This window comes from Bradysia coprophila, assembly GCF_014529535.1.
Source record: "Bradysia coprophila strain Holo2 chromosome IV unlocalized genomic scaffold, BU_Bcop_v1 contig_5, whole genome shotgun sequence".
NCBI classification, from domain to species: Eukaryota; Metazoa; Arthropoda; class Insecta; order Diptera; family Sciaridae; genus Bradysia; species Bradysia coprophila.
In genome coordinates this window covers 7,676,464-7,701,816 of record NW_023503374.1, presented here as the reverse complement: position 1 = coordinate 7,701,816, position 25,353 = coordinate 7,676,464, and the positions used below count along the sequence as shown (strand labels likewise).

Below are 25,353 nucleotides of genomic sequence, written 5' to 3'. Positions count from 1 at the left end.
ATGGTTGGGGCAAATTGGTGAAAATATTTTGGATAATTGAAAAATTTAAACATTCCAATTTGATACTTTTAATTCTATTCACGTTTAAAATGAAGGTAAGTACATCAACAGTCCTTTATCGAAAATAAATATTGACTGGCCAGCTGTCGCTGCAATTAAATTGAAAAATAAACGAAATTATTTTTAGACCAGTAAATTTACACATCTGGTAAAATGCAAAGTCATTTTTTTCTGATTTTCCATCCACTCTACTAGAATAGATCACTAGTGCCAGCACGAAGGTTTCAGAAAACGCTACAAGGGGAGGTGGATAATGTTAGGGTTCCCATTCGTCCTCTTTTTAGAGGACAGTCCTCTCTTTTCAGGTCTTCTTCTTTTTTAAGTAAATTTAATACCTAAAAAACGAAAAATTTTCGCTGCGCGGCATTACAGTCAAAGGCAGTCAATTTTCAGCATAAATTTGCTCTGTAACTAATAATCTTCTCTGTCAGAGAATCTCTAAAAGGTAATACAATACAACAAACTCTTCACATCAAAAAAAAAAAAAAAATCAAATGTTATCACTGAGAAGGAATCCAAAAGAATATCAGAACTATTTCAGTGCATATTGCTTAGAGCATTTTTGAATTTTTTGTTTTCAGCATGAACTGTGGTGTAAATTACACAATAGTTGCACAAAGTGAATGTACAGTCGTTGTAATTCCGCGTCAGAAATTCACTTTTCGTCCTCTTTTTTGAATGTGAAGGCGTCCTCTTTTTGTCCTCTTTTTTGATGCCGAAATGTCCTCTTTTTCAAAATTGAAAAATGGGAACCCTAATTAATAACACTAGGCAACACAGGTCATGTACAGGGATGGTGACATAGTGCGTTGGATAGGTCTTGGTGCCCTGAATACGGAACACACATCCGTTCGTCCCAGTCACGTCTGTGTGGAGACGTAACCCATTAGAATATATGACAATGAAAGTGCACCGATCCGATTAGCCGTTGGCGTGGTAAGGTATTCGGACCTCCTGAGTTCAAATAACAACTCTATTGATCTCGGTGACCCATCTGTGGTTCAGACCAGGAATATTTTTTGACTGTGTGGTTATTTTTTTTTCGATCTGAACCACAGATAGGTGATCGAGACCAATAGAGTTGTTATTTGAACTCAGGAGGTCCGAATACCTTACCACACCAACGGCCAATCGGATCGGTGCACTTTCATTGTCATATATTCTAATGGGTTACGTCTCCACACAGACGTGACTGGGACGAACGGAGGTGTGTTCCGTATTCAGGGCACCAAGACCTATCCAACGCACTATGTCACCATCCCTGTACATGACCTGTGTTGCCTAGTGTAATGTACGATATGTGGATTGTAACAACTCTTTATATAACACTAGCCATCGTTACAATTACATTAATGACAGTCATGATAAACCGCCCTCGGCCCTCTCATGACTCTTTACCTTCACTCCAGCCAGAATATTTGATAAACTAGTTTACTCACTAAACTCCCGGGAAATGTGTCATTACTTCATTGACATGAGCGTGTAAAGTCATTCCCAGGAGCTTAGTGAGTCAAATAACATAAGTAATTTTTTCGTTGTGTGGCAAAATGAAAAGTTCCAAAATAGGACGTATTCTAATATGTTTTTATGTGTGGTATTTAACAAGCTGTCTTAAAAAATACGCCTACCTTTCATTGATAAAGTTTCATTGCTGTTATAAGTAGCTGATGCTTTTTAACATTTTTTACATGCTACATGCGTCGAAAACCGTACTTTTCATGTTTCAAGCACTTCTTTCGACGCTCTCAGCATGTAAAATCCATTACGTAACTCGGGATAAAAATGAAAAGTCTCGTTTTCGTGTGTTTATTGACCTCGGCTTCGCCTCGGATCAACAAAATTCAAAACTCTACTTTTCATCTTTTTATCCCTAGTCATGTAATAGTATTTCAATTTCTTTTCTGAACGTTCCCTAAAATATCATTTCCTGGACTAACAGTCCTTATGATATATGGTACCGCTCATATATTATGCAACTAGTCGACTCCCGTGGCGCTACGCGCCACATCGCCGCCTAGCAAGCTACCCCGAAAAACACCTAATCCCGTCAAACACCTAATCCCGTCAAACACCTAATCCCGTCAAACACCTAATCCCGTCAAACACCTAATCCCGTCAAACACCTAATCCCGTCAAACACCTAATCCCGTCAAACACCTAATCCCGTCAAACACCTAATCCCGTCAAACACCTAATCCCGTCAAACACCTAATCCCGTCAAACACCTAATCCCGTCAAACACCTAATCCCGTCAAACACCTAATCCCGTCAAACACCTAATCCCGTCAAACACCTAATGCCGTCAAACACCTAACCCCTTATGACGTCAAATACTTCATAGTTTCTGCATTTTCATGTTGTTTATCTCAGTTTTTAGTTGTTTTTATCTCCATTTGAAATCTCCATTTTTAAATTTTTAATCTCTGATGTTATCTTCTTTTCTGAAATTGTTATCTCAACTTTTTAATATGTTTTATCTCCATTCCATACATTTATTATTTCCATATCTAGTTATAATATCTCCAGAACCAATTTTTTACCTTTCTATGACAAACCAACAATAATACAATTTATTAAAGGGTGAATTCAGTTGCCGTCTATAATTTGGTTCTGTAAATTGAAATTTTTTATAACAAAAATTACACAGACTAATTATTAGACGTTGCGAAAGAAAAAAAAATAACTCCTAAGTTACCGACACCGTTCCGGCGCCCGGCTCGCATTGCGGCACTCCGCTTCGCTCCGGGGCAATGGGCCGGATCGCTCGGCGTGTTAAACCGCTTTTTATGTACAAAGAAAATTGGTAATCATTTCGTAAAAAGATGAATTCTGTAGGGACGAACAAAACTCCGTTACGTTACATTTCATAAAATGATGAGCTCCCTAGGAACCAACAAAACGCCTTTACGGCGAGAAGAAAGTTAGGAATTAAGTTGAGTTGAGATCTCAACTGAAGATCAGTAAATTTTGGAATTGAATTAAGATTGAGACCTAATCTCGTCAAAGATTTAATTCCGTGAAACACTCAATCGCGTCAAACACCTAATCCCGTGAAACTCCTAATCCCGTTTAACACCCAATCGCGTCAAACACCTAATCCCGTATCCCGTGAAACATCTAATCTCGTCAAACATGTAAATAATTGAAACACCTAATCCAGTCAAACACATGATCCCGTCAAACACTTAATCCTGTCAAACACATAATACCATGAAACACCTAATCCCGTGAAACACCTAATCCCGTCAAACACATAATACCATGAAACACCTAATCCCGTGAAACACCTAATCCCGCCAAACACATAATTCCGTCAAACACATAATTGAAACAGCTAATTCCCAATTCCCGACTTTTTCATTAATGCCGCCGTCTTCTACTCTCAAAACTCTAAGACTTTGCCGAAGAAACCAATATTCCATCTCCCATAGTTCCAGAGATAATTCCAAAAACCTAATTGAAACACCCGATTCTAACTTCCCGACTTTTTTACTTTTCCGGCCTATTCTACTCCCAAAACTCTAAGACTTTGCCGAAGAAACCAATCTTCCATCTGCCACAACTCCCGAGATAAGTCTAAAATCTGATAGTGCCCAAATGTTTCCACTTTTTGCGCACACTCACCTATTCGATTCCCAAAACTCTAAGACCTTGCCGAAGAAACCAATCTTCCATCTGCCACAACTCCCGAGATAAGTCTAAAAACTGATGGTGCCCAAATTTTTCCACTTTTTGCGCACACTCACCTATTCTATTCCCAAAACTCTAAGACTTTGCCGAAGAAACCAATCTTCCATCTGCCACAACTCCCGAGATAAGTCTAAAAACTGATAGTGCCCAAATTTTTACAGTTTTTGTGCATACTCACATATTCTACTCCCAAAACTCTAAGACTTTGCCAAAGAAACCAATCTTCCATCTGCCACAACTCCCGAGATAAGTCTAAAAACTGATAGTGCCCAAATTTTTACAGTTTTTGTGCATACTCACATATTCTACTCCCAAAACTCTAAGACTTTGCCGAAGAAACCAATCTTCCATCTGCCACAACTCCCGAGATAAGTCTAAAAACTGATGGTGCCCAAATTTTTCCACTTTTTGCGCACACTCACCTATTCTATTCCCAAAACTCTAAGACTTTGCCGAAGAAACCAATCTTCCATCTGCCACAACTCCCGAGATAAGTCTAAAAACTGATAGTGCCCAAATTTTTACAGTTTTTGTGCATACTCACATATTCTACTCCCAAAACTCTAAGACTTTGCCGAAGAAACCAATCTTCCATCTGCCACAACTCCCGAGATAAGTCTAAAATCTGATAGTTCCCAAATTTTTACAGTTTTTGTGCATACTCACATATTCTACTCCCAAAACTCTAAGACTTTGCAGAAGAAACCAATCTTCCATCTGCCACAACTCCCGAAATAAGTCTAAAAACTGATAGTGCCCAAATTTTTCCACTTTTTGCGCACACTCACCTATTCTATTCCCAAAACTCTAAGACTTTGCCGAAGAAACAAATCTTCCATCTGCCACAACTCCCGAGATAAGTCTAAAAACTGATAGTGCCCAAATTTTTACAGTTTTTGTGCATACTCACATATTCTACTCCCAAAACTCTAAGACTTTGCCGAAGAAACCAATCTTCCATCTGCCACAGTTCTCGAGATAAGTCTAAAAACTGATAGTGCCCAAATTTTTCCACTTTTTGCGCACACTCACCTATTCTATTCCCAAAACTCTAAGACTTTGCCGAAGAAACCAATCTTCCATCTGCCACAGTTCCCGAGATAAGTCTAAAAACTGATAGTGCCCAAATTTTTCCACTTTTTGCGCACACTCACCTATTCTATTCCCAAAACTCTAAGACTTTGCCGAAGAAACCAATCTTCCATCTGCCACAGTTCCCGAGATAAGTCTAAAAACTGATAGTGCCCAAATTTTTCCACTTTTTGCGCACACTCACCTATTCTATTCCCAAAACTCTAAGACTTTGCCGAAGAAACCAATCTTCCATCTGCCACAACTCCCGAGATAAGTCTAAAATCTGATAGTGCCCAAATGTTTCCACTTTTTGCGCACACTCACCTATTCGATTCCCAAAACTCTAAGACCTTGCCGAAGAAACCAATCTTCCATCTGCCACAACTCCCGAGATAAGTCTAAAAACTGATGGTGCCCAAATTTTTCCACTTTTTGCGCACACTCACCTATTCTATTCCCAAAACTCTAAGACTTTGCCGAAGAAACCAATCTTCCATCTGCCACAACTCCCGAGATAAGTCTAAAAACTGATAGTGCCCAAATTTTTACAGTTTTTGTGCATACTCACATATTCTACTCCCAAAACTCTAAGACTTTGCCAAAGAAACCAATCTTCCATCTGCCACAACTCCCGAGATAAGTCTAAAAACTGATAGTGCCCAAATTTTTACAGTTTTTGTGCATACTCACATATTCTACTCCCAAAACTCTAAGACTTTGCCGAAGAAACCAATCTTCCATCTGCCACAACTCCCGAGATAAGTCTAAAAACTGATGGTGCCCAAATTTTTCCACTTTTTGCGCACACTCACCTATTCTATTCCCAAAACTCTAAGACTTTGCCGAAGAAACCAATCTTCCATCTGCCACAACTCCCGAGATAAGTCTAAAAACTGATAGTGCCCAAATTTTTACAGTTTTTGTGCATACTCACATATTCTACTCCCAAAACTCTAAGACTTTGCCGAAGAAACCAATCTTCCATCTGCCACAACTCCCGAGATAAGTCTAAAAACTGATAGTGCCCAAATTTTTACAGTTTTTGTGCATACTCACATATTCTACTCCCAAAACTCTAAGACTTTGCCGAAGAAACCAATCTTCCATCTGCCACAACTCCCGAGATAAGTCTAAAAACTGATGGTGCCCAAATTCTTCCACTTTTTGCGCACACTCACCTATTCTATTCCCAAAACTCTAAGACTTTGCCGAAGAAACCAATCTTCCATCTGCCACAACTCCCGAGATAAGTCTAAAAACTGATAGTGCCCAAATTTTTACAGTTTTTGTGCATACTCACATATTCTACTCCCAAAACTCTAAGACTTTGCCGAAGAAACCAATCTTCCATCTGCCACAACTCCCGAGATAAGTCTAAAATCTGATAGTTCCCAAATTTTTACAGTTTTTGTGCATACTCACATATTCTACTCCCAAAACTCTAAGACTTTGCCGAAGAAACCAATCTTCCATCTGCCACAACTCCCGAAATAAGTCTAAAAACTGATAGTGCCCAAATTTTTCCACTTTTTGCGCACACTCACCTATTCTATTCCCAAAACTCTAAGACTTTGCCGAAGAAACAAATCTTCCATCTGCCACAACTCCCGAGATAAGTCTAAAAACTGATAGTGCCCAAATTTTTACAGTTTTTGTGCATACTCACATATTCTACTCCCAAAACTCTAAGACTTTGCCGAAGAAACCAATCTTCCATCTGCCACAGTTCTCGAGATAAGTCTAAAAACTGATAGTGCCCAAATTTTTCCACTTTTTGCGCACACTCACCTATTCTATTCCCAAAACTCTAAGACTTTGCCGAAGAAACCAATCTTCCATCTGCCACAGTTCCCGAGATAAGTCTAAAAACTGATAGTGCCCAAATTTTTCCACTTTTTGCGCACACTCACCTATTCTATTCCCAAAACTCTAAGACTTTGCCGAAGAAACCAATCTTCCATCTGCCACAGTTCCCGAGATAAGTCTAAAAACTGATAGTGCCCAAATTTTTCCACTTTTTGCGCACACTCACCTATTCTATTCCCAAAACTCTAAGACTTTGCCAATAAAAAATTTGACCCAAAGAAATTTCAAATTTTCCCACAAAAAAAAATTCCACACTCATCACACAGATGTCGCACCAAATTTGCCAAATTTTTTTGGCTGGGGTTTTTATTTGCGATTTTTTCACGCTGGGAATTTGTGACCGACAAATAGATAAATAGATAAACAGATAAGCAGACATACATTGGGCGTTTATAATTGTTAATGCATACATGAATTGAATAAACGAAACTGATATTATATAGATCTATATATATGCGTATTAGCATAAATAAAATAATATTTTTGGTTTCAATTCCAATTTTCGATTATTGACTATTTTAATTTCTGGTTTAGCTCCATATGCACTGTATAATATATCCAATTAATTTCTTTTATTCGTTCAATTATTGTTTTACATCGGCACCAAAATTCACCAATGTAGAAAACCATTGTTCGGGAAAATTAGTCGAAATGAAATTGAATTTACGCTGATACTCTCTCTACGTATAGTTATAAGCAAAAAATTGAGAGGTACCTCATGCAATTCTAATTTGAGCTTGTTTTTACGATAACAAAATGCCATATCTGTTTGCAAATTTTCATTTTCAATTTTGTAGGATTTTAATCTAGTCTTGCGTCCAGAAAAGAAATGTGACCGGGATCCAAACCGACTTTTATCATTGAAAGCATTCTTTTGCGCACTGAATTATGACTGGGTTATCTGTTATGGATAATGACGGCAAAAATCAAAGATCAGTACTAGCTAATGTGATTCTATATATCAGAATTTATGTCACAAATAATGAAGTTGAATATAGGTACTTACCGTCTGTGAAAGATTATTTATTTGACTAAGTTTGGTTGTGTGGATGGAGTGTTTAATAATCAATTAAAATACATTTTGAAAATCATCGACGATGGATCAAAATACTCCGACGGCGTATGTCTGCCCAGATGTGATACTCACTCACTTTATTTGGTTCATCGACTTGCTGCTAATTTACGCGAAAATTACTGCACAATAAAGTCGTGTTATGACAATCGTATATCTGGTGTTTTGCTTCCCTGACTGAAGTAAGTTATTTCAGGACTCGATTTGGGGATGAAAAATTGAAGATTTCTTTGGAAAAATAAGTGAAGGCTCGAATTAACATGGTTATCCAGAAGCCTCTTCCGCTACCTTCGCTTGCATACTTTTCCAAATTTTTGACAAAAACTGGGACATATGCACCTTCAGAAATAATTTGCATCTGTCAGTATCAAATTTTCAGTTCAAAGTTTTGTATCTACAAAAATCCGGCAAAATTGTGTACCAAAAATTTCGATGAGAATCCATCGAGAATAAAAAATTTTCTTCTTTTTTTTAAATTCGCAAGCACGGGTAAATCCTTTAATTCTCTTCATACGAGTAGAATACAAAATTCTAGCATAAAGGTTTTTATTGTTAGATATCAAATACATAATCAGTCCATTCTAAATAGTACAGAGTGGAGGTGTGTAATAAACTTCCGACATAGGAGTTCGTTATCACTGTATTTTTCATGACATCGTAAAAATCTTTTTACGTTCGTTTTATATTAAAATTAAAAATTTGATGAGCGTCCCAGGTTCACCTAGGTGGATTTTCTCATTTAATTCAACTTCTCGTTTTAATATCCATCGTACAAATAACGGCGAGTGAATTCTTTTTATCTTTTAAATTTCGCAAATAAAAAATCACCACACAATATGACGATGCGTCATTAGGGTGTCATCACACGCAGAGACATGTTGATGGTGCATAACGGAATATGGCGGTGTTGTTTTTCATATTATACACGAGCAGAGCACATAAGTACCCATATTTTCTATAACCGTTACCTAGTAACTGTAAACTTCTAGCCGTAGAGGCCAATGAAGTAACCGACTTTGCACCAAATTCTAGAAAATAATTGAAACAAAACAGACATAAGGGATGTATTTATCAAAATATATTAAAATTTGATCGTTCGTCTAAGAAGAATGCATAGATTTCGAATTCTATATTACAAGAAAGGGCAATCAAATTTCAGCTTAAGTTTGCCTCAGATGATTTTCAGCTGGTTCACTCATACAAACAGAACTGGTTATTAGTGTTTTATACGGATTTAACAGAACTAGCTTGCGCATGGTATACACTATAGTGGTAAAACCGTATAACCTGAGTTATTTGAAGGTTTTTACTTTTACATGCTGAAAAAGTGACTCGAAAGAAATTTTCAAAGAATGTTCGTTCACCTCAGCAGAAATCAAAATAGAAATGAGATCTCCCGAAAGAATGAATGATCATCGTAAAGTAAAGTTTCTTTCTAAAATAATAATCACTGATAACAGTCACTGAATGACTTCTGAAGTCGTTTCTATTAGGACCTCTGACGCTGAACTGAAACGTTTAGTGTAAACTCACGAAGGAAAGATTATTCCCAGGCCAGTCCATTCGATTTTATCCAATTTTATCACCACCTTTTTATGTGTTAAATAGAGGACCTCTATTAGAGGTTGAATACACTGGTCTAGAGGGAATTTTCGAAATAAAGTAGAATTTATGCAATTCAGTGATGATATTTGTAACTTGTGTGAAATGCCATATGAACGTATCACACTAGTGCGATAAAAGCCACGTGTTACTGAAGTCACCCTAAGATTATCTTCGGTATTCATTCGATTTTCTTTATTGCAAAAAACGTTGTAAGCAACCCGAATCGTATGCTGGTATATTGTCGCACACGATGTCTGACATCTAGTGCGATAATATATCTCCCTACGATTCTTGCTACATAAATAACTCTTTCGGTATCCTCTGGAAAAGCCGTTTATGAGAGTGACTGGAATTTTTAGAATTGGTTGGACACTTAGTGGTTAACAGTGTAAAAATGTGAATTCAGTCACTTTTTCTGTGATAGTGGTTTGTATTTGATATCTAGACGTTTTATTTAACAAACGAAGGCCTAGATTCATATTTTCTGCAGTTTTGTTGATTTTTATTATGTATAGACTTACCGTATGATAAACAACCAAAACACATTCTGATCAATTTGTTTACTTCAATCATACGTGTTATGTGCGCGCATAGATGACGTTAACGCAGAAATGCATTGTGTGTAGGCCTTTGAATTGTAAAAGTGTTTTGTTTGTACACCAGCTGGTGACATTAAAGTGGTGCTTATTCTGCACATTGGAAACTTTTAACAATTGTATTTTAATAATTTTTGGAAATAAATGGAATCCACTGGAAAAGGAATTGAAAGGTGGAACTTACATTTCTGGTACAAATTTTTAAGATCGGTCTTCCTCTCTTTGTTATTTTGACTAGTGTGAGTTTTGTAGCCCGAGCCGAAGGCAAGTGCTATGGTACACTAGTGAGTACTGAAGCGCTCTATCATTGTGAAACATGAGCCATTATGAAACTGAAGCATTGAAAAGAAATAATTAAAAAGTCCGTTGTGGTTATGGTAATGTTTTTTTATTGTTTTAAAACCCATCGACTGTAGTTGTTAATAAACTATTATCACGTATATATATCAACATCATTAAATAGACAATGTTTAAAGGATGTACAAACGGTCGATATTATGGAAAAATTCAAAAATAATTTTCGAATATTTTTTTTGCTTATTTTTTAATTATGAAAACATAATCTCTGTTTATAATATAAATTTTTTATATGAATTTCATTTTCAGTACAATTCAGTAACTTTCTACCGTCGTCCACATCGTTTCTGTAGCTGATTGTTGAATAATTTTTTGTTTTGTTTCAATTTTATTTATGGTTTTTTGTTTTATTATATAAATTGTGAATGCGTATAAAATCACTTGATATTACTTCAAAAAACATTAACTCTTTATATTCACCTATCATTTATCTGACTGGTTTATATTTATTATCTATAAGTTCTATTTATATAAATAATAATCATTCCATTCCAGCTTGCACTGTTCAAAATTTATACACTAAAAAAAATCGCTTTACCGTCAGAATCTCGTACCGCTTGTAGGCCCTTTATCATCCGAGTTAAGACTACCCGTGCAAGTAGATGCTGGTACTTCGGGCACAGGTTGCAGTGAGGTTTTATGCTGTAAATTATTGAAAAATCATTTGTGTTTGTCTCATTTAAAAGATTTTCTAAAATGAATTGGTTATGGTCGGATGTGCGCCGGTCTTTGTTCTCTATAAAATATAAGTATATTCGGAATCAAAACTGGATAATGTCGGTCGAAGGAATAATGGGTACGAAGGTTACGTTTTATTTAAAAAGAGTTTATAAATAATTAACGTGTTAGAGTGATTTAAATGATCAAGATTTTCGCAAAGAAAATTTTCAGTGTGAATTGTTCAGCGTGTACATATCATAGCATGGCTCCTAGCATTAACAATTAACATAGCTGATGAAATCAAAATAAGTGCTGCATTTATCTCGTTACGACGGGCTTGCAGGCTTTTTAACATTTCAGAGTTAATGCTAAGAGTAGTTCTGTGTACATACAGAATAAGCTTCGAATTTCACAGAGATTCGTTACTGAACGTATTGTCCAGCATTTCCATTAAGGTAGAGCGTGCAATGAAATTTCAATAACATGAAACTTTAAAACTTTAAACTTTTCGTGATAATAAATAGCGTCAGGTTCAGGGCCTATTTTAAGGAAGTTAAATTTCCAAAAATTCTCAAATTTTTCCATCACTTTTCGTCATTTCATGTAAAAACACAACAGATTGCATCGTAAATGTTGTTTTTACTGCCTTTTTAGTTATTTTTCATGTCTTTGAGCGTAACTGATTACTTCGGAATGAGATCTAACAGAAAACAAAATTTGGAAATTTTAAGAATTTTTGTGAAATTTGTGAAATTTTGGAAATTTTTGGAAATTAAACTCCCTAAAATAGGCCCTGTCAGGTTGCATGTAACATCAAATAATAGCTTCGTCAGGTTGCATGTAACATCAAATAATATCTTAATAATCTAGATTTAAAATATTTTTTGATCGACAACCATTGGAATTTTTCCTTTTACAAATATTTTAATTCTCGCTACCGTTATTATCATCAAATTGGTACCAATTAGATGGAAATATTTGTAAATGGAATTATTTTTAACGCTCAACCCAAAACTAATAACGTTCGATTGTTACCATCCGATTTAAAATGTCTTAAAGACATTAGGAATGAAGTCCAGACCAAAAACTAGGTGTGAAATTCACATATTCTTCCTCTGAATAGGAAAGCTCATACAGAATCTAGGACAGGTGGGCTTTTCGGAATGGCTTTAGACTTACTCGGGTGATCACTTTTTTTCTCAAGACTAATGAAGTGAAAGGTTTTCCATCATTTTGAACAAAGTACTGTAATCAAAGAAAGTGAAAGATTCAATAACTGTGCTGCGGATATGCTTGCAGAGAGTCTGAAAGGTTAAAAAAATTCTATCAGCTATTGCCAAACTATACTGTGTCCTCATTGACATTCATTGTCTTTAATCTAGCAATAGACAGACTTAAACCTTCTCAAGAATTGAATGACGAATTAAATGAACCATAACTTGGCCAACTCGCCGAGAAATTGACAAGACGTCAAGACGTTCAGTAATACTTCATAATTTGGGTAGTTGCATTGTGTTTGATGGCTGCAACGATGTACACGTACACACTGAATGGCTCGTATAATGTAAAGCCAAATACGATGAATTTGTGTGCAAATCTCTAGCTTGCATTTAGGCGAGATATCAATAAGAACCTAGATTTCCTCAGAGAGTATTTGCATACTTTGACTCTTGGTTCGGAAGTAACGTTGAGCCAGCGCTCCATACTGCATTTGTTATTGGCCGTAAGGGACTGTTAGTGAGGTCTCTAAACAAATCAAATCAAACCATACCGAACAAAGATAATCACATCTAGCACCGTATAGTCCAGTCCAATATTTAGCAAAATTAACCAACTCGTCGCAAATTAAGAAACAGAATCAGTTTAGAAAAAATCAATGAATATGTTGTGTTGCCAAAAGCGTTCACATGGTGAACAGAACCGTTTCTCTTAACTCTGTAAGAAGAGTCTACGTAACAGCAGAAAACGAAAGACAATTCAAAGAAATTATTCAAGTATTCCATACATAAACCAGACATATGCCAAGAAGTAAAAATGTTTTTCGACGATACATTCCGAAAACAGCAACATTGAACAAACACATAATTGGATTTAAAAACTTTGTCCCGTTCCCGTCTTATATCATATTACTGTTCAGACGAGAAGCAGCTCAATAACATCTCAAACTTAAAAAAAAAAATGGAAAAACATTTCTGGCTTTAAAATAAAAACAGAAAACGAAAGACTTACCATTTCAGCAAAACAAGCCGGCGGTATGGCAGGATTGTTTATTAAATTATTTGTTGGATTATTGGCAAACAATGGTGGTGGTGGAAATGTTGTTAACAACTGTGATGGGTGTGACATTGTTACTCCCGTTGCGCTGCTTGTCACATACATGGGACTAGTGGCATACATTGTATGCGGGTGTGCCAAATCGATCTGTAATAACGGGATAATTGAATGTTACAATACCTGCGATACATTATAGTCGAACTTATTATTTAATCAGACCCCGACACATAATATATTTATGTGCGACATTAAATCTCCGGTGGTTTGAATGTAATATGCAATTGTTTTTCAGTTTAGGTGCGGATTTACATGCACCGAGGAATTAATTTAAATCCAAATTTACTATTTAAACGCAAAGTTCATTAATAAGCTGCCAACTATAGCAATATAACTGGAATTCCATTTCCTTTTGTAAACATTGTGAGGAAACCCAACCAAATTATCGTTTTGGATTTACCTGAGCGTAAATCGTTGGCTCGTGGCGTTTAAAATCGGCTGTTCTAGATGGTCTACCTAATGTTGCTGTCGCGTATGGTATTCGTTGTGTCGGTGATGCTGCAGATAGTTCTGCGTATGTAAGGTCCTGGGCAACACAAAACGTTAACATTAATTCATGAAATAAACAGTAAATAATGGTGTTAGTCTCTAGGTTTAAAGTAGAAGAAGAAATGTTACCATGTTTACCATGGCTTGCAGGTTGCAGGCTTATTTAACTCAACTTTTTTGTTTCTGTATAAGAGACGTTTATGCTAATACTTTGCGTGAAATCAAGTTTAAGGTTTCCGAAGAGAAAAATATTTTATTCAAAGACGTGAGGTAAAGTTACCTTTACTTCATGGAGGCAAAACTTTACCTCAAGTTTTTGAATAAAATTCCTTACTTGGCAATGGGGCAAATGATGGGAATGGTACTTTAGATAATGCGGTCTTGAAGTCTGACTTTAATTTTGATTTATGTTAGGAATGCTGGCAATCCTTTAAAATGATTTTATTTATTTTGCCAGAATGTGTATGTCCCAATGACAGTCTCACAGTTCTAGGACGTCGAAATTTGATAGTTTTCTGTCAAACTCGGTTTGAATTGTTGGCAGATAGTACTCCCTGATAACTTTCCGAGAAGCCCATCTTAAACAATATGAGGTTGCAGATAGATACTTAGTAAAATTAGAGTACCACGTCGCTTTACCCTAAATATTTCATTTCAGCAAAACAGTCCTTTTTGAAAAAAAAAATATAAAAAAACCCAAACTGAGGAAAATGATGTAAAAGCTTTGGCCATGTCGAGGGCCATTTTCCTGTCATTGCACTAAAAACGAAGTGAAAAGTCAGATATCTGGAAAAATGTCCATTGGTGGTAAATGAGAATTGAACAAATTTTCAAAAACATTGTTGAAGTAAAATGCACCATTGTGCCATATCAATGTCACGTTCATTTTAATCTCGTTCATTGAAATAAATATTTCTCTATGCACCGAAAATCCATATTATATTCGTACACATGCACCATCGCATTATACTAATCACAGTCACCCATCTTTACCGCCCATTCCTCTTAATAATATGTTAAAACCATGTTAAAACTAAATTTAAAATGATTACCTTGTGTATGTGATTATATTTGCTATGTGGAACCATGGTGCTATAATTTGTGATAAATGTTTGATGTTGCGAAGTTGGAAAAGCATGATGTTGCTGCTGCTGCTGGTGTTGTTGCTGCTGTTTCAAGCTAGTGCAGTTCTGGCTGTTTATATTGAACGGATTATACGTTGACGTTGAGTTCGCCAAATTTTGTTCAGCAACAGCAGCCGTTGCATACATTCTTGGATGATTGCTATTATTTATCCACTCGAAACCTTTTTCGTCTTCGTCCTTATCGTCAAGTTTGTTGCCTGATTTCCAGAGTATTATATGGAAATATATGGATGGTTAATGGTTTTTTGAATATATTCAAAGACTATACGTGCATGCACTTAAATTTCGAATAGATCGCAACATTATGCAGACGGGAAGACGGTATGCACACACGCAAAACATCAAGGATTTATTGGAAATACGTGTAGACTAATTAGCACCGATTTTCGACTTTTTCGCAAGTTTCGACTTGCATGGCTGTGTTTAACATTGCGAAAAGTTTGTATCTTACTAGACATCTTAATCGGATTTTAAGCAATGCATGTCATTAGTTGCCGTTTTGCATATGAATTCTCTTCCTTTTGGATGAATAAAGCAACAAAAATGTTCACATTTAGGAAATCGGTGCTGAATTGCAGTTGTTAGTAAGACAGTTGAGAGTGTAGCTAGGAACATAGTAGCCCCAAGCCCCATGCAGTCATATATATTTTTCGCGTACGTAAGTCAAGTGCGTAACCCATTATCAGGTCCATGTCATTAATTTCTTGGAATCACATATCAAATTTGCATTTTAATATGGTAACAACAACAACAAAAAAAAAACAGGAGGAAAATATCTTCAATCTTGGTGAATGGCCCTTAACTTGAAAATTTTCAGGTTTTCATTTTTAAACACACGAAGTTGTTTTGCTCCGGGCCATAATCTGATTAGAGGTTTTTTGGGGTCTTCAGACCACTACAACTTTTGTGGACTGGTTTTTTCACGCTTCGTAGAATCGACCACGAATGGCTTCTTTTTAGACCCGTACGAAGTACTGGGGTCTTATAGGTTTACGCATACGTTTGTAACACGTCGAATTGGACTCCCTGAGTAAGGGGAAACCTATTGTGGTGTCTAGAGATGCCAAATCCGCGAAAAAAAAAATGTCCGTCTGTCCGTCTATCCGTCTGTCCGTCTGTCCGTCTATCCGTCTGTCCGTCTGTCTGTCTGCACGATAACTTGAGTAAAATGCATCCGATTTTGAAAATTCTTTTTTTTCCCGTTTGGTAATGTCAAAAGACAGGCTAAGTTCGAAGATGAGTGATTTTGGATCGACCCCTCCCGAGCTGTGGCCCAATAAGTGCTTTACGGTTTTTCGAAGATATCTCCGGACATTTAAACGTTAAACTTGTAAGTGATACGTCAAATAAAAGGTATTTACAATACCGATCGACAAAAAAAAAGTTTATGGAAATCGGATGACCGACTCGTGAGTTAGACCCCTTGGTGTGGAACAGGCACAGGGCGGCAAGCAGTTTTTGCTTGTAGGTCGGCCACATTTGAACATATTTCGTCTGTTTTAGCTTTATTAGATAGGTATTGACCGTACCAATCAGGGAAAAAAAAAATTATGAAATTATGTTCTCCGGAGCGTGAGCTAGGTCTCTTGGAGTGAGCTCTTATCTGGCTACTCGGAAGTACAGTGAACGTGGTGTATTTTGACAATATCTCGAGTAAATTTTGACCGAATTTCATGAATTTTTTTTTGTTTGAAAGGTATTAACGAATGTAAAGCGTCGGTACTATTTCCGGTCTCCTAACAAAATGGCTGCCGGCGGCCATATTGGATTTTAGTAAAATAGAAATATCTTGGGAAAAATGATACTTAGAGAGTTTCTGTTATCATGGAAATAATTTGTTATGTGTGTGGGGTTTCAGGTATTCCATATACGGACATCTATATATACCTATATACAGCTATATTGAGCTATATACAGGCATATAGAGCTATATAATAGCATATATTTATCTGTGAAATGTTTATTTATAGTGAAATATAGTTAAATATAGCGGTATATAGCTGTTTAAATAGGAATTTATGAAATTTGTCTTCGTACGGGCTGTCTATATTGCCTCCGGCAATTTAGTTGTATATGATAACAAGGCAAAGAGTGGATAATGTAAGTGATTTTAAAGGGAGAATAGTTTTTCAGCAGAGAAGAAAATGAAGTAAGAGAAATGAAGAGTTTCACATTAAAGGCTTTTGATACGAATAGGTGTTTCGTACGGGTCGGCGTTAGCTATGTTTTTTAAATAAGTGGCGTAAATCTAAAAATGGCAAACATTTCTACTGGGATTACATCGACAATCACTGAGAGATCCCACTATTCAGATCAGTAACATTTTTTGGGTAAACCTTTATTCAGTCTCCACTTTGGCTTGGCTTTCAAACAAGGTACTCTCGACTTCAGTGGGATATTCAGTATTAGGTATGTACCAGTTCCATTTTGCTCGATTAATTTTTCAATGTGATCAATTTTAAACGTACATTACGTTACGTCATCTGTTAGCGATAACATAGACACAAATAAGCTGTGATAACTAGATGATTTTGTTTAACAAAAAGTACTAAAACTATTGAAATAACAGATTTTTACTAATTTGATGAACAGAAGGAAGTAATAGATTTGAGTTGAGTTAGACTTCAATATTCTTGCAACTTGATATTTAACACTGATACTTGAAACTTAGCAGTGAAGGACAGTTGACTACAATACTTAAAGACCTATAGAACTTAGTGACATGCAGTGGTTTTTTTTAGTTCGGAACATATTAGAAATTTTTAAAGTTTTAAAGTCATCGGTGTTCCCAGTCCAAGTGTTTCCAGGTTATGATATCTTGGCACAAAATTTGAAAATCCCTCAGCGAATTCAAATTTAACGCCAGAATATCATAGACTGGAAAGGACTTAATTGATCGGTAACATCGATGACTTTTAAAACTCTGATGGCTCATTCTGGAGCAAATGTAAAAAAAATGTAGAAGACTTGGTGTGATCCACTATGATGGGTTTTTCTGTACATTATGTTCAAGTGAGGTAACTTTTTATAATGTGAACTTTTCGTAAAAATACAAATTTCCTTAGCTAAAACAAAAATCAAAGAAAATTCATACTTTGACATAATTTCCTGGAAGATCCGTTCAGACAGAAACTACTGTTTTTTTTCCTTCCAACAGTAATTTTGGATATTTTTTACCTAAATTTAGTTTTTCCACGAAGCTTCCAACTCCTAATTTTTCCGAGAAAAAAATACCATCCCACCCTAACCGTGTTTTCATATGGACAATGTATATACATATACTATACAATACACAACCACTCACAGTTGTTGACCACATCAACAACATCGTTCCCAACATCAGACATTCATATTTCGAACAATCAAACCATAACAAATAAATTACCTTGTGGTATTATATCCGGATTCTTCTCAATGCTCTCCACACTGTCGTTACATAAATTTCTAGCTAAGCCCATATCTTGTGTTGTCTGCACATTCCGTTGACCATTTTGCATTGTCGTCGTCGTTGTGGTGTACGTCGTCGTTTCACAATTATTTCGATCTCGACCGGATGACCCGCGCATTCGAACGATGAACACAATAACGATGGCAATGAACATCATACCACCGACAATGCCTAACAGTATAGCCAGAAACGGTTTCATATTTTCAATGGCCGGTCCAGATGCCAATGATAAATCGGTTTGTTTTTCCGGATTTTTTAGCGTGTACACTTGCAAAACGGTCGAATTACTGCGACCCTTTCGATTCTGGGCTATCATAAACACATTGTATCCAGCACCGGAATTCAAATTTTTCAATTCAAAATAAGGAACTCTGTCAAGTGGGGAGAGAAAAAAAAATATTCGTTTCGGTTAAACCGTATTTCGTTAGCACAACACACTTGTTTCAATTCAATCAATGTCGTTGATGTCACGACCATTCAAAAACACAGAAAATGTGAATGAAGTAGAGAAAGGAAAAAAAAATTGAAGAAAAATAACAACAACAACAACACCCATACATAACGTTTGTGTATCAATTGGACGGTTGAGTTTAACCATTCAATCACTGATAGACTTTTCAGTTCAGCATATATAAACACACAACCAAGCACACAATGATGGCACAAAAAAAGCATTTACTTTGATTTTATGATTATTGGATTTTGTCGATTTCCAACTGTATAAACCTCAATAACGAAGTCCTGCGGAAGACCACCGTCAAAACCTGAAATCCATTTATATATACATAGAAGATATATGAATCCCATACATGTTCCTGAAATCATTTACCTTCAATGCATTCAATTTGAAATCCATTGTATGTTTGATTCAATATGGTACAATTTGTAAGAGAATCTGGTCTACCTGTAAATATATAAAAAAAAAATTTTGGCCTTTTTCAACAACGTTTTTTTTTGCTACTTTTCCCCAACATTTTTTTTGCCTAAATTTATTTGAAGTTAAATTTATTGTTAGGCGTTTTATAAAATAGAAAATAAACGGAGGAAATACATTTTTGAGGATGCGGCGGCGACGACGGTTATAGTATGTGTTATATAAGGTGTTACTTTTGGTATACATTTGATTGAAAATTGGGAACAGATTGAGTGAGAATATATATACCTATAGAGAGAGAGCTGTACAGTATACACGACTTCAGCCAGCTTATAGAATATTATGGGTAGGTGGAAAATTCAATTCAATAATATTTTTCCTTGGAGCAAAGAGTTTAGGATATCAGGTGATGAAGTCGATTTTAACGACATGATGTTTGATTTTCGTGATGTGAAATAAATTATTCCGTCTATTTTAGGCATGGCAATTCTTTCTTTCTCTCTTTTTTTTCGGGAATATTTCATCTATCAATCTCTCTGAACAATTTAATAAATCAATCGGAAAAAAATCGAATGTTTTCTAATCTGAGCGGTTGTCTGTATCTGGTGGAATTGAAATTGTGTACTGCGTAGCTCAAATAACGATGGAATTTGCGTTCGTCAATGAAAGATTTCTTTTTGCAATTTGGGCCTTTCGTGTAATAAAGGCAGAGTTCGCTGAGAGAAAGAGAGACCGATCTCTATCTCTTCATAAGACATAAGATCTCTTTTTCACACCGAAAAAGTTGTTTCAAGTGAATACACCTACAAGAGAATCGTTCTTCGAAATCTTTAAAGTCTTTTCCCTCTTTACAAGTAATAACGAGAGTAATAACTACAACAGTTTTTCCTCTTCTGGGCAGAGCATACTATTTACTCTATACATACATATATTTAAAAAGTTCTATTGTAGTATTGGAACTCGTTACTTCGTTTCACTACTCCTGATGACTACCAACGAAGTGATTGAAAATTGGCGATTGGCGAGACATCCTTTCGCAAAACTGTTTTGAGTATAGCTTCCCCATCTTCACAGTGAACTATTGCTAGACGAATTTCAGAATAGTTTTGTAAAGAAAAACGTCTGCATAAAAAAACGTCTGGTTCTCCGTCGGCAAACGGAATGCGACAGGGAAATCATTTAGCCGAGTCTCCTAAGGTGTGTGGATCAATTCCGTTGACCGCGTCTGAAATCACTCAATCTGATGCCACTTGACCTACTAAGTCACCTGCCGCTTCTAGTTTCTCAGTCGATGTATCGACCAAAACGTCAGTTACTGCACCGGTATCCGCTAAAGTCGAAAGCTCTGCAGTTAAACCGCAAAACGATTCAATTCAATCACGAAATATTTCAGCGCCGGCTCATACACATCAGGTTTCTTATGTAACCAATTTCGATCCGTATGTTACCGAAAAGAACGTTGTCAATTATTTGTTGTGGGAGAACGTTATCTCGTCGGCTGACGGCGTGTCAATGCAAGATATTGGTCTCACCCTACATAGATATGAAGGACGTTACTTTTGTATTATTTATGATCACTGCTGACTCTGAAATATTTGACTCTATAGTTAACAGTAAACTGTGGCCCGAGAACATTATAGCTCGTGAAGAACTCCAGGTCAATTCGACTTGTACAAACTTCTGCTAGTCTAGTCGACTGGCTCTCGCTAATCATTCTTTTTTCAGGTGGATCATTGGATACATCCCTTCAATCAAGCTAAACAACGCAAACGAACCGAACGATCTAATTCAACGTCAATTTTATTATGTTATGTCGTCATGTTCATGAAATTTTTTATTTTTTGAATTGCTGAATTTTTAATTCTAACCTTTGTAAATTGTAAGTAGTCAGGGGGCTTCGGCCATTAATGAAATGAAATAAATAAATAAAAAAAAATCGAAAAAAATACAAATTCATGATGCTTGTCGCCCTGAAAAAACTATTTTGCGAGTGAGAAACTTGTGTCCTTGGCGTGTAGCTATTCGTGTAACCCCCAAGTATTCTAACACAAGACCATTCTGAAGACATAGTCAAGAGAACCCTTGGAAATATGTCGGAAAACTTTCAAAAAATCGTTTTGGGCAGGTCAGCCCGACTTTCAAGATTTTTTGCTTCAAATTTCTTTAATATTATTTTCCGAAGTGGACCGCCTGTTTAGGCCCTTTCCATTTTATAAAAAATGACAAAACGTAGCAAAAAATAAGCGATGAAATCTGACTGATGAAGATTTTATATCAAAATTTGTGTTATATCAAATGAAGTAAAAGATCTTGTCTCAATAAGTTGAAATTCCATACGGAGTATAGGCTGTCTCGTAAAAAAAACTCATCCGTGACCACATACAACTCATTTGTAAAAAGGCTAAAAATTATACAAAAATCCTTCGGCGATTCTCAAAATTGCCAGTTCGGGCCTTGATACATTACATATTAATGGATGTAACAGACTATACAACTATAACGATTTTCTATAAAAAGCTAGTATACGAATTACATTGACAGGATTTATAGCCGGATCACAATTAAGACTGAGATACAAGCTATCGGAAACCAGATATATTGCAGTTTTGTTGTTAGGAGGGGCATTGTAAAAGAAAAGAAAAATATGATATTTAATATAGAAGCAGTTCCCAATAGGAAATTCATTTCATTTGTTCTGCAACTTTGTTTGGTCTGTCGTAACAGCTACATGTGTTCTTTCTATATTTGATTATTAATCTGTTACTTCTTTTGTTTAAAGAATCGCCTACGTATTAATTTGTCATAAATTTTGCTACACACAAGCCAGAGATCCTCGCTTGTCTTTGTGGTAGTTGTCAATAACAGGTGACTAGCACTTTTTAAACTGTACTGATGAATGTACTCCAATTTGATTCATACATTAAGCTGAGTCCGAATGTGAGTCGCTCAAATTAAATCGAAGAAAACATAATCCAAAGAATTGTTGAGTTTATAAAATATTAAACAAATTGCGTAGTTGCACAAAAAACTTCACAGACGACCAATTATAAGTATTCAAAGATAATCGTAAAATATTTAACCACATGACTTTATCAATTTCGACTTAAAATTCCACTATAACGTCAAATATGTCCCAACGAAATGGATTAAGCACGCGATACTCGCATTTTTCGCATTTAAGTTAATACAACCACAGCCTTAATACATTTTCGTCTGCAAACTTTTCCAACCCCAAAATGATATTCAGAGTCCTTCATTTTATGCACGGTTTACGTATACCCTTTAAAGTAATTAACCAACTTTTATGGGAAACGCTTGAAATAAATTGCCTCAAAATAATAATTTTGTGTGAAATTATTTTTTTTTGACTGGTCGGAAAAATCCTTTATGCTCAATGCCACCCCTCTAACTACAAGCTAAATAAACCATCAAAAAGACGATCAAACGGAAATGGACATCCATTTAGGAGTGCGTCAGTGTTGGCTTATACACACCGTAGACATGTATGCTTTATACGCATCGCTGTAAAAAAAGTATATCAACCCACCCTATCAACGTTTCAGGCAATTAGTGGGAGAATTTTTTTACTCATTTGAATATTAAAAGTGAGCTCCTGGAATCAACGCCCATTGCCCATGGCTGTGTGTGTATAGTATTGGAGATATAAATAAAAAGTTAAACACCTTGAATATCTCGAGCATCAATGATGAAAGAAATCATGTTTTAATGGAGAAATGGGCAATCAAATCACTTATTTTCGCTTGACTTGCTTTGTATACGGGAATTATCTACCTTTTGCTACACAAATAACACACATTATACAGAGAGTATATACTTCGACATCGACCCAACTTATAGAAGCTGTAGAATTAAAATTTTTCCAAAAGAAATTGCCATAGGAAGAGGTAGCAGAGCCACAACCATTTTATTTACTTAAGCCTTGAATTTAATGCTTCATAAAATAAAATAACTCTCGAAACATTCAACTTTAGTTTTGTAACATAATCTACCTTGATGGTACGACCGAGAGAAAGAGAGAGAGAGAGCGAGAGAGTTATGGAATGGTGGGCTATGGATGGGGGTGTGTGGGAGAGGTTAAAAATTTGTGTAAATTACATGAAGTGTACGAAATTGGTAGAAATCTCATGAGTTGAATTATTGTACAGTTTGTAAGCATGAATATAAGTACATACCTGCTGGAATAATGTTGTACACACAGGGCTCCATTTGTGTGCCAATTTCATTGCTGCCCCAACACAAAAGGGTACCATAATCCTGGAAATAAATTTCTGGGTTTTAATTTGTTTGCATATTGTGTCTCTTCACCGTAGCATGTTACATGCTGTAAGAATGGGCGAATTTTGTTTGAATTTGATTACGAAATTAAGAAGGTAAAATGTGAATATTGCCGAATAAAAAACTTTAAATTGTGACATTGTGGGGATCACAATAAATTTTTTTCTATTTGATAAAATGCAAAATAATTACGTGTTCAGTTAGCGGAGTATAGTGGGCTGTTGATTTCAGTCGATCCACGGCAACATGAGATGATGGTATGTCGACAAATTCCAGTGCGTTATGTGTTTTGTTAAATTTCCAATGAAACGTTATGTCATAGGGATTGGCTTCCACTTCGCACACCACTTTAGCCGTTTCGTGGCGCCCGGTACTGTAAATATTTTTCTGGCCCGGTCGACAAACTGGCGGAACTGTTGGGCACAGTAAGAATAATTAATTGTTATTTCAGCTGCAAAAAAAATGGGAAAATTTGAAAGTTTCCAATCAAAAAAGTCAGTGAAGCGTGTGATCGCTTAATCAAATACGAGCGGAAATTGCAGGAAGTGCATCAGTTTTACTGTTTTCAAATACCATGAACTTTATCTGAAATTTCCTTGCCATCGTAGAGCAGTTGATGAGATATATGATAGATGATGGATTCAATTTTTTCCGAGTTCTTCAAACTTTATTCTAAAGTCAACAATTTGCGTGCTTCGTTGAAGAGTTGTTTATAAACAAAGTTCGACTTCAGGAAACTGTATGCAACGACACGGGCTTCTGATGTAGTTATTTACATTGCAGGAACAGTTGGTTCGAAATTGATGTCTACTCAAATTAGAAAATGGTAAACATTCGGACCAATATCAATGTCATATTTCCATCCATAATTCAAAAACAACTATGACGATTTATTGCTGTATATCATCCATAGTACACCAGCCGGCATGGTGCGAAAAATGGCTTGGTTTAAACTAAACATTGGATTGATATTGCATGACATTCGCATGACAAATGATTTGTCCTGGGACTTAGAACTAGACACATTGAAATGGGAATCAAATCAAGTATATAACAGGCAGATAGATCAAAGTTGTTACAAATCAAATTAAAAATAGTTTTATCCGAAATCATCAGTGAAGTACTCTAATTGTAGTACACGCAAATACAGGGATTGGAGGTGAAGTGCTTGGGAGCAATTTAAAAATCTTTTGAGTCATTGCCCTACAAAAACTTTATTGGCGCTAGCACTGAAAATGGTAATGTGCAGCGAAAGAAAGCATCTGCCCTACGACATTCTCCGGGTAAATTTTTATTTATTCTGAATCGATTATAAAACCATCGGAAAGAAATCTTTGCTACTCGGTCACTCATTTTTATGCAGCTTCAGAGGCTTACTGGCTTTTGCACAACTTTCCAAATGCTTGTTTTCAATTCAATTCATAAAGGAAACTCGAGGACGTAACTTGAAAAACCGCATAAACTTTGTTCACTTCACATAATAATTAAAAATATGAATTTGTAGTCATGGCAGTAGTTCGCTAACTGCATCTTCTCGACGTTCACACCAATCATGAATTGGATATAATTAAAGCTTACACTAGATAGGTATAATTAAAGAGCAATCCTTGTAAGATTTCGAGTTCGTGTGTCGGAAGAGTTTAATTTCGTTTCAAGTGCCTTAACATTTTCTGAGAACTTAGGATTGTATATAGGTGGTCGTGTAATTGGGTGAATGGGAACACAGTTATCAGATGAATTAGAGGGCAAATTATTATTTTTTGCATGAAAAACAGACTTGCTGTAGTCGT

At 36.0% G+C, this 25,353-nt stretch overlaps 1 protein-coding gene and 1 long non-coding RNA gene across 2 annotated transcripts in view; one reads left to right on the top strand and one right to left on the bottom strand.

Annotated features, from left to right (window-relative positions):
- The first annotated feature begins 822 nt into the window (after positions 1 to 822).
- LOC119072001 lies at positions 823 to 19,552 on the top strand. Its single transcript, XR_005086769.1, has 3 exons — positions 823 to 1,346; positions 7,501 to 7,506; positions 19,541 to 19,552. It is a non-coding gene; the product is annotated as an uncharacterized LOC119072001 (long non-coding RNA).
- Positions 10,342 to 25,353, bottom strand: part of LOC119071990 (neural cell adhesion molecule 2) — a 100,087-nt gene continuing 85,075 nt past the window's right edge. The window contains exons 10-18 of the mRNA XM_037177112.1: positions 23,756 to 23,976; positions 23,461 to 23,542; positions 19,223 to 19,297; positions 19,073 to 19,157; positions 18,331 to 18,764; positions 14,853 to 15,142; positions 13,712 to 13,837; positions 13,210 to 13,401; positions 10,342 to 10,962 (exon numbers count right to left, since the gene is read on the bottom strand). Of these exons, the coding sequence (XP_037033007.1) occupies positions 10,861 to 10,962; positions 13,210 to 13,401; positions 13,712 to 13,837; positions 14,853 to 15,142; positions 18,331 to 18,764; positions 19,073 to 19,157; positions 19,223 to 19,297; positions 23,461 to 23,542; positions 23,756 to 23,976 (1,607 nt within the window). The 3' untranslated portion in view covers positions 10,342 to 10,860. The remainder of the gene's footprint in view (positions 10,963 to 13,209; positions 13,402 to 13,711; positions 13,838 to 14,852; positions 15,143 to 18,330; positions 18,765 to 19,072; positions 19,158 to 19,222; positions 19,298 to 23,460; positions 23,543 to 23,755; positions 23,977 to 25,353) is intronic.